The 14,569-nt window shown below is 42.6% G+C and overlaps 1 protein-coding gene across 4 annotated transcripts in view; it reads left to right on the top strand.

The window, feature by feature from the left end:
* Window positions 1-14,569, top strand: part of LOC147113307 (uncharacterized) — an 88,286-nt gene that overhangs the window by 12,284 nt on the left and 61,433 nt on the right. For 2 of the 4 annotated variants that reach the window (XM_085994226.1, XM_085994227.1), the window contains exons 3-4: window positions 8,133-8,265; window positions 11,945-12,217. In XM_085994226.1, the coding sequence (XP_085850352.1) occupies window positions 11,995-12,217 (223 nt within the window). In that variant the 5' untranslated portion in view covers window positions 8,133-8,265; window positions 11,945-11,994. Of the gene's footprint in view, window positions 1-113; window positions 194-8,132; window positions 8,266-11,944; window positions 12,218-14,569 lie in introns of those variants that run through there. The other 2 variants (XM_085994225.1, XM_085994231.1) reach the window with 2 other exon arrangements.

The following is a 14,569-nucleotide window of genomic DNA, read 5'->3' as shown; positions in this document are numbered from 1 at the left end:
GGATGCTATTTGGCAGATCATCCACCCTCCCAAATGAAGGATGAGGAAAAAAGACTAAAAACAGCAACAAAATCAATCTTGTGTTAGGCTAAAATTATTCTTGAATTCCACAGATTGTGAGCCTACAGGTGTTTCTGACTGGTCATTTGATGAAAACTGTCTCTTCTGTTGCTTGAGAAGAGAGAAAGTGAAGGTAAGAAGCAATTTGAAATATTAAAATTTCAATCTAATTTTAGCGACTGGTTGGTACACTTGGTTTAGGTCAGAAAGATGCTGCTTCGTCTGTTAGGTTATGTAGCTAGTAATGCAAAAAAAACACGTTTTTTTTGGTACAAATTATATATTTTTTGAGGGTATGTACTCTTTCTTCCCTTACTCCCTGCCAGGCCACCACCCATGCTGCTCTTGACCAGTTGTCACGAGGTGCATGGCCTGGTGCTGACCAATGTTCCTTCTTTTTCTGGGTGCGCGGCTCATTCAAAATACTGTGCCTGTGCAGTTTTAAGAACATAACATAAGAAATAGGAGCAGGAGTAGGCCAATCGGCCCCTCGAGCCTGCTCCGCCATTCAATAAGATCATGGCTGATCTGATCCTAACTGCCAATCCACTATCACAGAACCATCTCCTGAATCTAACAGAATTAGACACACGAAATAGGAGCAGGATCAGGCTACACGGCCCCTGGGCCCACTCCGCTACCCACAGGGCCATGACCGATCCGAACCTAGACTCATGTCCAAATTCCTGCCTGCTCCCCGTAACCCTTAATTCCCTTTTACTTCTAGGAAACTGTCTATTTCTGTTTTAAATTTATGTAATGATGTAGCTTCTACAGCTGCATTGAAGAGCCGGCTGCGTGGGAGGTCCCTAGAGCTGTGCAGCTTAAAGGGAACATTGCTGCTGACTATCCATCTTACCACCCAACCCTCTCAAAGGGAGATTGAAAACAGGGATGTGGGAGATTGGACCTCTGTACTATCAGTTCACGCTGTGCTGCTGATCCACATTGCAATTGAATGGAAAGTATTAGATCTTAGATGAAGGATAGGAAAGAACCTGGAAGGAAAAATCTAATATTTCATTCAAAGTACTTTAAACTTTTATAGAGAAACTTGATAAACACACCGTAACATTACAGACATGGGCTTAAAGTGCAGATAACCCAGAAACATTTTTCTACTTAAAGGATGTCAGCATCAGATTTGTACCACCTTCCTGGACAACCTTCAGAAGTGCTTCTCAATCAATGACAACATGAGTTATTCCTAAGAGGGTTTTCACATGTGTGGTGATTAAAAAGGCTCTCCACAATGCCCAGTTTTGTCCAATCCCCTTTGATGCCATCATCAATGAGTAATTTCTTTTTTCATATATAAAAATCAAATAGTGGGTGCTATTCCATTGTATGTGACGGGCAAAGTCAAAGTTTCAGTTGCTTCAATTGGTTTCTTCACTCGCTTTACTAGACTGGAATTTGTGCACATTTTGTAGATCTCTTTGTGCCTGACTGCACATGTATGACCTGCTGCCTAGAAGCTGGATATTATAAGGAATTTGCAGTTGAATTTCCTTTTGAACTGCAATCAGCAACAAAACGTCATCATTGATACTGTCAGACTTTTCTGACTTCTCATTGCTTTCCTTCTTGGTGATAGTTGATCAGGTTAACCTTTTTATTGCTTTTAACATATTGCTACCATTATCTGTTATTTGTAACTTGCGATTTCCCAATTGTGAAGAAATTTTAACCGAGTGTCCCTAATTTGCTCATTTAGTGTCCGTGTTTGCAGTGACAATTTAGACAGTACAGGAAACAATTTTTTTATCCAGCACCGACGGGACCGGCGTGGTGCCGGTTTATCAAAAAGTCCGGATTACAGAGAGGCATAGTAAAAGGTACGAGAGCCCCGTACACAGCAACAAATCCAGGCTTCCCTGTTGCTTAGCAACAGGTGCAGGAACCCCGGCCACAAGATCCAGGCGTCCCTGTTGCTCAGCAACAGGTGCAGGAACCCCGGCCACAAGATCCAGGCGTCCCTGTTGCTCAGCAACAGGTGCAGGAACCCCGGCCACAAGATCCAGGCGTCCCTGTTGCTTAGCAACAGGTGCAGGAACCCCGGCCACAAGATCCAGGCGTCCCTGTTGCTTAGCAACAGGTGCAGGAACCCCGGCCACAAGATCCAGGCGTCCCTGTTGCTTAGCAACAGGTGCAGGAACCCCGGTTACACGGCCACAGATCCAGGAACGGCCACTAATATGAAGTAAAACTTACCTGAACCTACTCCTGAATTTTGCCGGTTAACGGAGATTTCCGGTTATTTAGGTGCCGGTAAATCGAGTTTCCTGTATTTTTTTCCTCTACACCCAAACGCTAGCCTGTCTCTTATGTTTACAGATTCTGAAAGAAAGAATGACTTGCATTTATGTTGCACCTTTCACGACCACCAGACTTCCCAAAATGCTTTATAGCCAATGAAGTACTTTTTGAAGTGTAGTCACTGTTGTAATGTAGGAAACGCGGCAGCCAATTTGCGCACAGCAAGCTCCCTGCACAGTATTTCCAAAATCATCTTTTAATTTTAGCTTTCCAACATTTGCAGTTTTTCCTTTTGCCTGACTACCTGAAACTAGATACTGTAGACCTACAGTGATACAAAAATCTACAAAACCCTTCTTTCCCATCATATGGACAGGATATCCTAACTTGACCAGCATTGTTATGAGGACAATTTTTTTTTGTTTACCTTATAGAATCATAGAATGGTTACAGCACAGAAGGAGGCCATTCGGCCCGTTGAGCCCATGCCAGATTTCTGCAAAAGCACTTCAGCTCGTCCCACTCCCTTGTCCTTTCCCCGTAGCCCTCCAAATTTTTTTCCTTCAGGTAATTATCCAATTCCTTTTTGAAAGCCACGATTGAATGTGCCTCCACCACCCTCTCAAGCAGTGCATTCCAAATCCTAATCACTGGTCTCCTCTCAAGCTTCTTTGCTCTAAGGAGAACAACCCCAGCTTCTCCAGTCTATCCACGTAACTGAAGTCCCTCATTCCTGGAATCATTCTCGTAAATCTTTTCTGCACCCTCTCTAAGGCCTTCACATCCTTCCTAAAGTGCAGTGCCCAGAATTGGACACAATACTCCAGCTGAGGCCAAACCAGTGTTTTATACAGGTTCATCATAACTTCCTTGCTTTTGTACTCTATGCCTCTATTTATGAAGCCCAGGATCCCGTAAGCTTTTTTACCCGCTTTTTCAACCTGCCCTGCCACCTTCAATGATTTGTGCACATATACCCCCAGGTCTCTCTGTTCATGCACCCCCTTTAGGATTGTACCCTTTACTTTATATTGTCTCTCCTCATTCTTCCTACCAAAAGGTATCACTTTGCACTTTTCTGCGTTAAATTTCATCTGCCACATATCTGCCCATTTCACCAGCCTGTCTGTGTCCTCTTGAAGTCTATCACTATCCTCCTCACTGTTCACTATATACCTCCAAGTTTTGTGTCATCTGCAAATTTTTAAATTGTGCCCTGTACACCCAAGTCCAAGTCATTAATATATATCAAGAAAAGCAGTAGTCCTCATACCAACCCCTGGGGAACACCACTGTGTACCTTCCTCCAGTCCGATAAACAACGGTTCACCACTACTCTCTGTTTCCTGTCCCTTTTATTCCATGGGCTTCAGCTTTGCTGGCAAGTCTATTATGTGGTACCATCCTGGTATAAAGCTGCCGCCTTCCCAATGGTGTTTGATGAGAAAACTAGAAACATCAGCATCATTTTTCGATGAGGTAGTTTCCAGGTCTGCTTCTATGGTAGACCTACAAATGTTGATGAACTAATTTATGTACATTTTTGAGATTATTTAAAAACATTGTATATTTTAATATAAATGATAGTTTTCAGTACTTTATAGTGTGTGTGTGTGTGTATAGATATCCTGACGAAGGGTTTCGACCTGAAACGTTGACTCTATTTCTCTCTCCACGGATGTTGCCTGGCCTGCTGAGTTTTTCCAGCGTCTTCTGTTGTTATTTCTTTTTTTAACTGTTGTTTAAAAAAAACTTGGAGAGAGAAGAATCTTTAATTTGCCAGTCTGCACGGTATACCATTCTCTCTCCTTCACAGATTTTGTTAGTAATAGTGGGGAAAAAGGAACCAAACAAGCTGACAGACAGGCCATCCTTGGTTTTTCATGCTAAGCTTAAGCATGTATGCAGGCTGCATGTTTCAATTTTGTCTTCTGCACCGCATCCTTGTGAAGTTGTAGTAATTGAGTGATTTTTTTTCTCTGATTTTTAATTTAATCTCTAGTCAATAGCCTCTCCTCTCTTTCACAGTACCCTCCCTCAGTTAATTAATACTTTCTATATCTATAATGTTTTGAAAAGTTTAGAACTAAAATATGGAAAGCAAAAGCTTTTTTTCTAAAGTTAAATTACTGTATCCTTAAAATTTAGTAACAGAAGACTGATCTGACATTTGGATAAAGTCTTTATAAAAAGACTAACTAAAGTTAGAATAAAATTTGAAATGAAGCAGGGCTGAGACTAAACTAATTTCCAGAAGTAATACTTGTGGATATTGGCTGCGGATTGTGATGGCTCAGTTTTGAGGCACTGTGACCGAATTGGAGTGTCTATTGACACCACTCTGTCAGCCAATGAGTTGGAGGAGGAGCAGGACTCGGCGTAAACAGCAAAGCAGACAAAGTCAGAGTTTCTAAGAACTGCAACAAACAGAACTCGTGACCGAAACTGTAGCAACTTCTCCAGATAAATGCAGGATTGTTTCTCCAGCAAAATACAGTGAGTGGAGGATAGTTACATAATACAAATGATATGTGTAAAATCAATCCCAGTCACATAACAGCAACAGTGCGGTCTCCAGGCGTGATTGACGGGGGAATTATCCAATCAACTCCATTGTGGCCTGGAATAGTGGTGTCACTATATGCAGCCTGACAGAATAGCCTGCTGAAACTATCTTTTCAGGCTTGAATTTTTAAAATTCCTTCATGGAATGTGGGCGTCGCTGGGAAGGCCAGCAAATTGCCCTCGAGAAGGTGGTGGTGAGCCGCCGCCTTGAACCGCTGCAGTCCGTGTGGTGAAGGTACTCCCACAATGCTGTTAGGGAGGGAGTTCCAGGATTTTGACCCGGCGATGATGATGTAATGGTGATATATTTCCAAGTCCGACTGGTGTGTGACTTGGAGCCGAACCTGCTGGCAGTGGTGTTCCCATGTGCCTGCTGCTCTTGTTCTAGGCAGTAGAGGGCGGGCGTTTGGGAGGTGCTGCCAAAGAAGCCGTAGCGAGTTGCTGCAGTGCATCTTGTAGATGGTACACACTGCAGCCACGGTGCGCCGGTGGTGGAGGGAGTGAATGTTTGAGGTGGTGGATGGGATGCTAATCAAGCAGGCTGCTTTGTCCTGGATGGTGTTGAGCCTCTTGTGTTGTACTCGTCCAGGCAAGTGGATAGTATTCCATCACACTCTTTGACTTGTGCCTTGTAGATGGTGGAAAGGCTTTGGGGAGTCAGGAGGTGAGACACTCACCACAGAATACCCAGCCTCTGACCTCATGTAGCCACAGTATTTATGCAGCTGGTCCAGTTAAGTTTCTGGTCAATGGTGACCCCCCCGCCCCCCCCCCCCCCCGCACGATGTTGATGGTGGGGGATTTGACGATGATAATGTCGTTGAATGTCAAGGGGAGGTGGTTAGACTCTCGCTTGTTGGAGATGGTCATTGCCTGGTGCTTGTGTGGCACGAATGTTACCTGCCACTTATCAGCCCAAGCCTAAATGTTGTCCAGGTCTTGCTGCATGTGGGCATGGACTGCTACATTATGAGAAGTTGCGAATGGAACTGAACACTGCAATCATCAGTGAATATCCCCACTTCTGACCTTATGATGGAGCGAAGGTCATTGATGAAGCAGCTGAAGATGGTTGGGCCTCGGACACTGCCCTGAGGAACTCCTGCCGCGATGTCCTGGGGATGAGCTGATTGACCTCCAACAACCACATACCTTTGTGCTAGGTATGACTCCAGTCAGTGGAGAGTTTTCCCCTGATTCCCATTGACTTCAATTTTGCTAGGGCTCCTTGATGCTGCACTCTGTCAAATGCTGCCTTGATGTCGAGGGCAGTCACTCTCACCTCACCTCACCTCTGGAATTCAGCTTTTATGTGGAGAAAGGCTAATTGGGTGAGGTGAATGCTCCGGCTCCTTTTTTGTGCATGTTGAAATTTAGGGTTTTTATAGGATAGTTTCTTCTTTCATTGTTTTCACAGCAATTTTGCTAAGCTAATCTTGTGCCTTGTGATTGAAAAGCTGTACTTTTCCCAATGGTCAATCCTCATCGAGTTGGGTGACTCCAAGGATGAATAATGACCCTATTTGCAGTCCGACTCCGACTGGATTAAATGTAGCCTCATGCTATGCTACACACTTTCTTTGACTAGGCAGACATTACATACGGATTGGAGGTCGTTTTCTCAGGCTAAAGCAACAAATAGATTCACAATTAAATACAAGTATGCAGTACAAAATAATTCTGCATCAAACTAAAATAGTAAAGTCAATAATGGGCTCATTATCTTTTTCATTAACTTTCTGGTGAAAAAATGTAAGAGTTTACTCTTTTGTGAAACAATATCCTGGTTAAGTAAATTCAGTATGATTCCTCTTGCATCTGCCTTTTGGTATTGGTTAATTATAATTAAAACATTATATATGCAGCATCGGCCTCATGTTCGGGTGTCCTCAATCTCAGAACCCAATGAACAGCTGAACTGAAAAACCTTCCAGTTTTTAACCTGTTATTTCTTTCAAAGTCAGGATTTTAGATCATTAATTCTTTGAATACAAGAAAATTAATCTTAGATGCTTGTAGATAATTTCCTGACTGCACTGACATTATAGTAGATCATTTCCTGACTGCACAGACATTATAGTTCATAATGGAAAAATGTTTTTAATGGTTTTACAAAGAACAGTGAGTCAGCTAAAAACATTTTGCATGATTGTTTTGCATTTTCAGGCTATTTCCTTCACCAAAAAAAGAGCTCAGTGGTTATTTAGATTGTGAATGACTCTATTTGAGCTTTCGGAATGAACAGGCTCTGTTCGATCATTAAGTACAGAGCATGAACCACACAAATTCAACATTTGTGGTTATACCATGCATGCTGCCAGTATCCTGTTGGAGGGCTAGTGACAATAGTACCTCCACCTTCCGCTCTGAACTCTTCAACAACAGCAGGGAGCCAGCGTTTTGAGGTATAGGGTTTGCCTGCTTTATATCATCAGTTGTCAGCTGCAGGAGTACTGTAGACTTGCCGTCAATATCGAAGTACCCAGGGATGCTAATACAAAAGGCAAAATACTGCGGCTGTTGGAAATCTTAAGTGTAAACAGAAAATGATGCTGCCTGGCCTGCCGAGTATTTCCAGCATTTTCTGTTTCTACCCAGCGATGCTAATGGTTTTCATGTCACTCTAGCTTAGTGTGTTGCAGAACACTTCCTCCCTGTGCTGCCATGACAACAGGATAATTGCAAGCATGGGACAATCAGTGGGTGGCATTATCACTGTAGCATTGCATAGGTTACTGTACTATCACTACACCATTCCCATATAACATATAAACCTAACCCCAAATTTGAGAGAATTGAAAAAATCTAATGGATTGAATAAACAAAAAGTCCATCAGGATCTTCGACCTGACTGAATAACACACTCGCAACTTCAATCAGATTTTCTGAGTGAGATAAATATCATATCCTGTTGGTCTCCGGTGTGCATCTCTTTACTTGTTAATATGAATGAACTGATCTTATCAGTAACAATTGCTATAGACAACTTATATTCCTGTTTATTTAAAACATTTAAAGTAGAATCTGGTGTACAATTCACCCTTCAATTTTACAGTCGCCATTTCAGTAAAAGCACTAAGCTGTATTGGTGCACAAATTCTTCCTTTTTTTTTTAAATAAAGAGGAACTAAAACCATGCATGAAGGTGCTACTTATACACCAGGTCATTTGTCGTATTTGTTTAGTGAATTTAGTCGAACTTCTTCCTTTACAAGTATAGTTCTAATTGCATGCTTGCTTCTCTACAGGAACATTTAGTCGCTCTTGATCAACCAGAATTAGAAGTTGGTGAAGAGGCATTGTCAAGACAGGAACAGGCCAAAATTAACCGTTTAGAAAAACAAGCAGAAGAATTTCTCAATGCTGTCTTTCAGAGAAAAGGTAAGTCATTAGAGAAGCTGCTGTTATGGAACTATTTTGCTTCTGGTGAATTGGTTGCTTTTGAAGCTCCATTCCGTGCTGTATTATTTCCGTACTTGCTAAGGACTCCACAAAATAATTGGATTTACCAGGTTTTGAAGCTTGCCTTGTGGGAAGTCCTATTTTATTCCAAGTCAGAGAATCGTGTGGAAATTATTGTCTGAATCTTAAGTTTAATAATCATTTGGTGCCCAAGTAAAGAACCCTTAAGGAAAGAGAGTCTCCAGGCAACAGTTGGGAAATGTTGTTCTTTGCGCTCTTTGATGTCTGATTTGGATTGAAGTTTTAGTTTATATCATCGTGGTGACTAAGGTGGATGGTACAATGTTTGATAGACCCTCAGAGGTGAGTATTCACAATGCAAACTATCCTTAATTATATGATTCAACTTTAATCAGTTAACTTTTTTCATACTTTAGTCACTCAGTGGTGCTTAAGAGAAGAAGGAAAACCTTTGGGGGTAGAGGTTAAACTCTGGGAGTTTATCCAAAGCAAGTATTTTCAGTTGTTGAGTTTTTCCCCATTGCTTCAAGCACGCACTAGAAATCTAATGGTTGAGTTTTCTAATGCACCTACTTCTTCACTCACACGGTTCCTCATATATTATGAAATTCTGTGCAGCGACATGACCAGAAATTGCTGCCTACATCTTTCCATTGCTATTCACGATGACGTTGGGGCTGAACTTTATGATGCAGCATGAGAGGGACCAAAATGTTGGTGACTCAACTCCCATGCTGCCTGTCACTGCTATTTCTGGAGCATTATCCAGAGCAGTAAGGCAGTGACCCAGAAACACCAATAGTGTACCAGTATCTGCCTTTATCACATTTTATACTAGGACAATATTGTTTATTTAAAATGTTTTCTCTGAATGTGGACGATGCTGGCAAGGCTGCACTTAATGCTCAATCTAGTTGCCCGGAGAAGATGGAGGTGGGCCTTTTCCCTGAACCACTGCATTTCTTGTAGTGACGGAGCTGGGTAGGGGGTCCCAGGATATTGATCGAGCTACAGTGAAGGAATGGTCTAAGTCAGGATGGTCCATGAATTGTAGGTAATGGTGTTCTCATGACATTGCTGCTCTTGTCATTCTCGTGGTTGAGGTTGTAGCAGGAGGAGGTGCTGGTGAGTTGCTGCACTGCAACACAGTGGCATAGTGGTTAGCACTGTTGCCTCACAGCGCCAGGGACCCGGGTTTGAATCCGGCCTCGGGTGACTGTCTGTGTGGAGTTTGCACATTCTCCCCGTGTTTGCGTGGGTTTCCTCCGGGTGCTCCGGTTTCCTCCCACAGTCCAAAGATGTGCGGGTTAGGCTGATTGGCTATGATAAATTGACCCTTAGTGTTAGGGGGATTAAATACGTGGGGTTACGGGGATAGGGTGGGATATGTGTTGGTGTAGGGGTTACGGGGATCGGGTGGGATATGTGTTGGTGCAGGCTCGATGGGCCGAAATGGCCTCTATCTGCACTGTGGGGTTTCTGTGATTCTGTGAACCTGTCAATTTTCCCTTTGACCCTCACTGACTTCAGTTTTGCTCGGGCTTCTTGGTGTCGTATTTGGTCAAATGTTGTCTTGATGTTGAGGGCAGTTTCTCTCCCTTGACATTTAGCTCGCATCCAAGTCTAGATCAAGGCTGTGCTGAGGTCCGGGACTGAGTGGTTCTGTCAGAAATTGAACTGAGCACTGGGGAGCAGGTTATCAGTGATTTGGTGTTGGTTGATGCACTATTGATGACACCTTCCATCGCTTTACTGATGACTAGGAGGATGCTGATAGGGCAGTAATTTACCAGGTTAGATTTCTCCTATTTTTAGTGGATTGTACTTAATTGGGCAATTGTCCAAATTGTCTGGTATATGCCAGTATCACTAGAACAGCTTGATGAGAGTGACTAGCCATGGTGCACAGGCATTCAAGGCTCATAGCCTTTACTGTATTTAATGCATTCAGCTTCTTAATGGTATGTGGAGTGAACCGAATTGGCAGTCATGTATGATGGTGGGGACCTTAGGAGGAGGCCGAATAAGATAGTGCACTTGGCACTTTTGGCTGTAGATGCTCGCAAGCACTCTGCCTCGTCTCTTGTACTCGCCTGCTGGGCTCCACTACAGTTGAGAATTGAGATGTTTGTGGAACCTCTGCTCCTGCTAGTTGCCTGGTTGGTCCACCACCATGGACGACTGTAAGTGGTAGGGCAATAGAGGTTTACTCCGATTTGCTCCCTCTGTAGTCGCTGTTTTTAGTGTTTATCGTACAGGTGGCCCAAGCCCACCTTCCTATTAAATATGTGACTACTGATTTATTATAGTCTATATTTTGATGAAGGTGTTCTATCAGGAGAGGATGACCTAGATTAACAATCCATGGCAACGAGCCCTATTTATCTTTTTGCTTCACTTGAATACAATTCTGTTCCTGGGGTTTTTTCTCTTTGACTCTAGATATTTTTGATTTTGGTATGTGAGGCAGTGATTTTTACTTTCCCAGATAGCGAGGTAAATTTGTAGTGTGCTTAGGAAATGAACAGCGAACCTTTTTCTCGCTTCATTTCAGATACATATAAAATTCTTTGAAACGTACAAATTCTACAGGGTAGATGCAGGGAGGATGTTTCCCCTGGCTGGAGAGTCTAGAACCAGGGGTCACAGTCTCAGGATAAGGGGTCGGCCATTTAGGACTGAGTGAGGAGAAATTTCTTCACTCAGAGGGCGGTGAATCTTTGGAATTCTCTACCCCAGAGGGCTGTGGAGGCTCAGTCGTTCAGTATATTAAGGCTGAGATCGATAGATATTTGGATAGTAAGGGAATCAAGGGATATGGGGATAGTGCAGGAAAGTGGAGATGAGGTAGAAGATCAGCCATGATCTTATTGAATGGCGGAGCAGGCTCGAGGGGCTGAATGGCCTACTCCTGCTCCTCTTTCTTATGTTCTTAAACCTATTTCCTTGCATGATTTACCTTGTCTTTGGAATGTGGCAGAATAACACGCACTAGACTCTGACTTGGGCTTCAACTGCCAAGTAAATTTATTAAGCAGTAAAAGGACATGTAAATAGTAGCAGTAATGGTACATATATTTTTACAGTAGTTATTATGCTTGGATAGTTTCTTGTAGTAGAATTTAATAAATACTTTGTGACTGCTGTGCTAAATTTTGATATAAGCAATATTCCTAGGTAGAAGTTGCTTTCTCTTTTTCCTGTCTATGGGAGCAATTGCTCTGACTATCTCTTTGAGGGGTTCAGACAGATAAAACATTAAATATGTCCAAAACGTGACTGGTTTAAAAAAACTGTTATATTCAGAAAAGCTGCCAATCAAACAACTATTTGAACAGATCCTTTTTAAGATGTTTATCGAATGGTTTGGAGTCTTACTTGGACACCAATCTCTGATAAAACTGCTAATTCTATAATACTTGTATCAAGTTAAACTAGGATATGGAAAAATAAAGAGGAATGAGACAGGTAATTGAGAGACTTATTGTGAGCTAGTGGTATCTCCAATAAGCTTGTTTATTAAATGCTGGATACTGTAGATTCCAAGACATCTTGGAGAGGGATCGTCAGCCCTATTCCTCGGGAGGAAAGAATTGTGATTTCCGAGACAATAGTAACTTTTTTCTCTCCTTTGCAGACAGCCCGTGGGTTGCGGACCCCAATATTCCTTTAGTGGCTCGTGAGATTATGCATCGAATGATCAGGCAGTTTGCTGCTGAATATACCTCAAAAACTAGCAGTTCTCAGGACTCCCTTGTACTCACCAGCACTAAGGACCCAAGTGCATCTAAAACGCCTGTGCTCGGTGCGAGTGCTCTGAATCCTGTTTTAAGCAAGCTTCTTATGGCTGACCAAGATAGACCTTTGGATCTAACTGTCAAAAAGTCTAACTCTGAATCGCACAATCAAGGTAAGTGTACAAGTTCTATGTATCTGTAGTAGATTTCTTTTGTTTACAGTGGTTTCCTCTGAGCTAATGGGAGTGGGTGGATATTTCAATGCAACATTGTGATTTTTAGTCTGATTTGTAACCAGGGTCTGCTTGTGTTCCAATTGGAAATGCATTCAAGCTTCTCTTCGAAGGCTGGCTTTTGGGAGCTGCATGAGTTCTGCAGCTTCGTCTCTTGTATTGCAATGAGGGAATATTTCATATGATCTCTCAGTTTAAAAAAAAAAAAACCTGAGTGGGCTTTTATCAGAGATGGTAGTGAGGTTCTATATTTGGATTTGTATGTATAACTTTTTGCTACAGGAAACTCTTTTTTATCCGGGACCGGCGTGGTGCCGGTTGATCAAAAAGTCTGGATTACAGAGAGGTATACTTACTAAGGTACGAGAGCCCCGTACACGGCCACAGATCCAGGCATCCCTGTTGCATGGCCACAGATCCAGGAACCCCGGTTACACGGCCACTAATATGAAGTAAAACTTACCTGAACCTACTCCTGAATTTTGCCGGTTAAGAGAGATTTCCGGTTATTTAGGTGCCGGTGAAAAGAGAGTTTCCTGTATTTTAGTTTTTTCTTTTACTCCTAAACCTCCCTGCCTTCCAAAGTGCTGCTCGTATCCTGGAACTAGGAGGATGGGCAATAGCAACTTCCCTCCTCATAAATTCTGGCCTCTTGCGCACCCCTGATTATAATCGCTCCACCATTGGCGGCCGTGCCTTCAGCTGCCTGGGCCCCGAGCTCTGGAATTCCCTCCCTAAACCTCTCCGCCTCTCTAACACACTTCTCCTTTCAGATGCTTGTTAAAACCGACCTCTTTGACCAAGCTTTTGGTCATCTGCCCTAATATCTCCTTATGTGGCTTGGTGTCAAATTCTGTTTGATAATCGCTCCTGTGAAGCGCCTTGGGATGTTTTACTACATTGAAGGCGCTGTATAAATGCAAGTTGTTGTTGTTTAAGAAGGTTTAAGACCAATTCTAGCTTGTATTTGTATTTTATTGTGTCCTCCCAAGAATATATACCAATATCTCTTATAATTAAAGGAAAGGATAAGTGCGAGGGAGTACTTCCAATATTTATGAAATGAAAGCAGCATGTAAGTAAACGACACGAAAGGATCCAGGTTTGATTCCCGGTCTATGCTGATCTAGCTGATCGCGTTTGGAGTGAAAGTTTGCACACTACAATTGGGTTTAGCGGCCCTGGGTTAAGGAGAGGAATCTTGCTCCTGATTGCAGTCCAGTGGCCCCCTGGTAAAATGTGTGTGTGTGTGTGTGTGAAGATTGGCTGAGAACAGAATGGAACTATATAAATGCAAGTTGTTGTTTTATTACAGGGGAGTAACATCTCTTGAATATATGATTGTTTTAGTTCTACTCTTGTCCCTCCAGTGTACGAACTAAGGCCCAGAATAAACCTAATCTGTTAGCTGAAAATATCCTGGTTGGCTAGCTTGAATCTTGTTCAGGTGTGTTGTCTAATCTTGGAGTATTGATCTTATGTTGGAGTAACTAGATGTCTGGTGCATATTTGAAGCGAGAAATCCCAGCTTCCTATTCAGTTCTAGACTATGCAATGTTTTGTAAAAGGGACCTGCTTGGGCTGCAAGTAATGTTGCGCAGACTTGACATCTATTCAGGACTTTTGTTCTTTGTGGAATTCTATGAGAACCACAGAGAACAGACTGATTTGCTCACAAGCTGTTGTCAGCGGGTATTAAGAATTGCAAAGAACACACAACAAATAATGGAGAGAAGTGCCTTTCTCTGATGTAAAATATATGATGACCAATCGAATCTTTCATCATTAGGTGACTCCACATGTTGTGGTGTCATATCTTGTCTGATCACGTTTCTGTGCAGTGCCTTAAAACATTTTTATTGTGTTAAAGGGGCTATATAAATGCAAGTTGTTCATTACAGAAACATCTCCATAGAGTCAGTGAATGGTTACAGCACAGAAGGAGGCCATTCGGCCCCTCGAGCCCGTGCTGGCTCTCTGCAAGAGCACTCCAGCTCGTCCCTTTCCCCGTAGCCCTGCAATTTATTTTCCTTCAGGTACTTATCCAATTCCCTTTTGAAAGCCACGATTGAGTCTGCCTCCACCACCCTTTCAGGCAGTGCATACCAGATCCTAACCACTCGCTGCGTAAAAAAGTTTTTCCTCATGTCGGCTTAAATCTGTGTCCTCTGGTTCTCGATCCCTCCACCAATGGGAACAGTTTCTCTCTATCTACTCTGTCTAGACCCCTTATGATTTTGAACACCTCCATCAAATCTCCTCTCAACCTTCTCTGCTCTAAGGAGAACAACC

This window comes from Somniosus microcephalus, chromosome 8 (genome assembly GCF_052327205.1).
Source record: "Somniosus microcephalus isolate GS21.2 chromosome 8, FLI_Smic_1.0, whole genome shotgun sequence".
Lineage (NCBI taxonomy): Eukaryota > Metazoa > Chordata > Chondrichthyes > Squaliformes > Somniosidae > Somniosus > Somniosus microcephalus.
The sequence above is the reverse complement of the archived record's forward strand: the minus strand, read 5'-3'. Positions and strand labels throughout refer to the sequence as shown.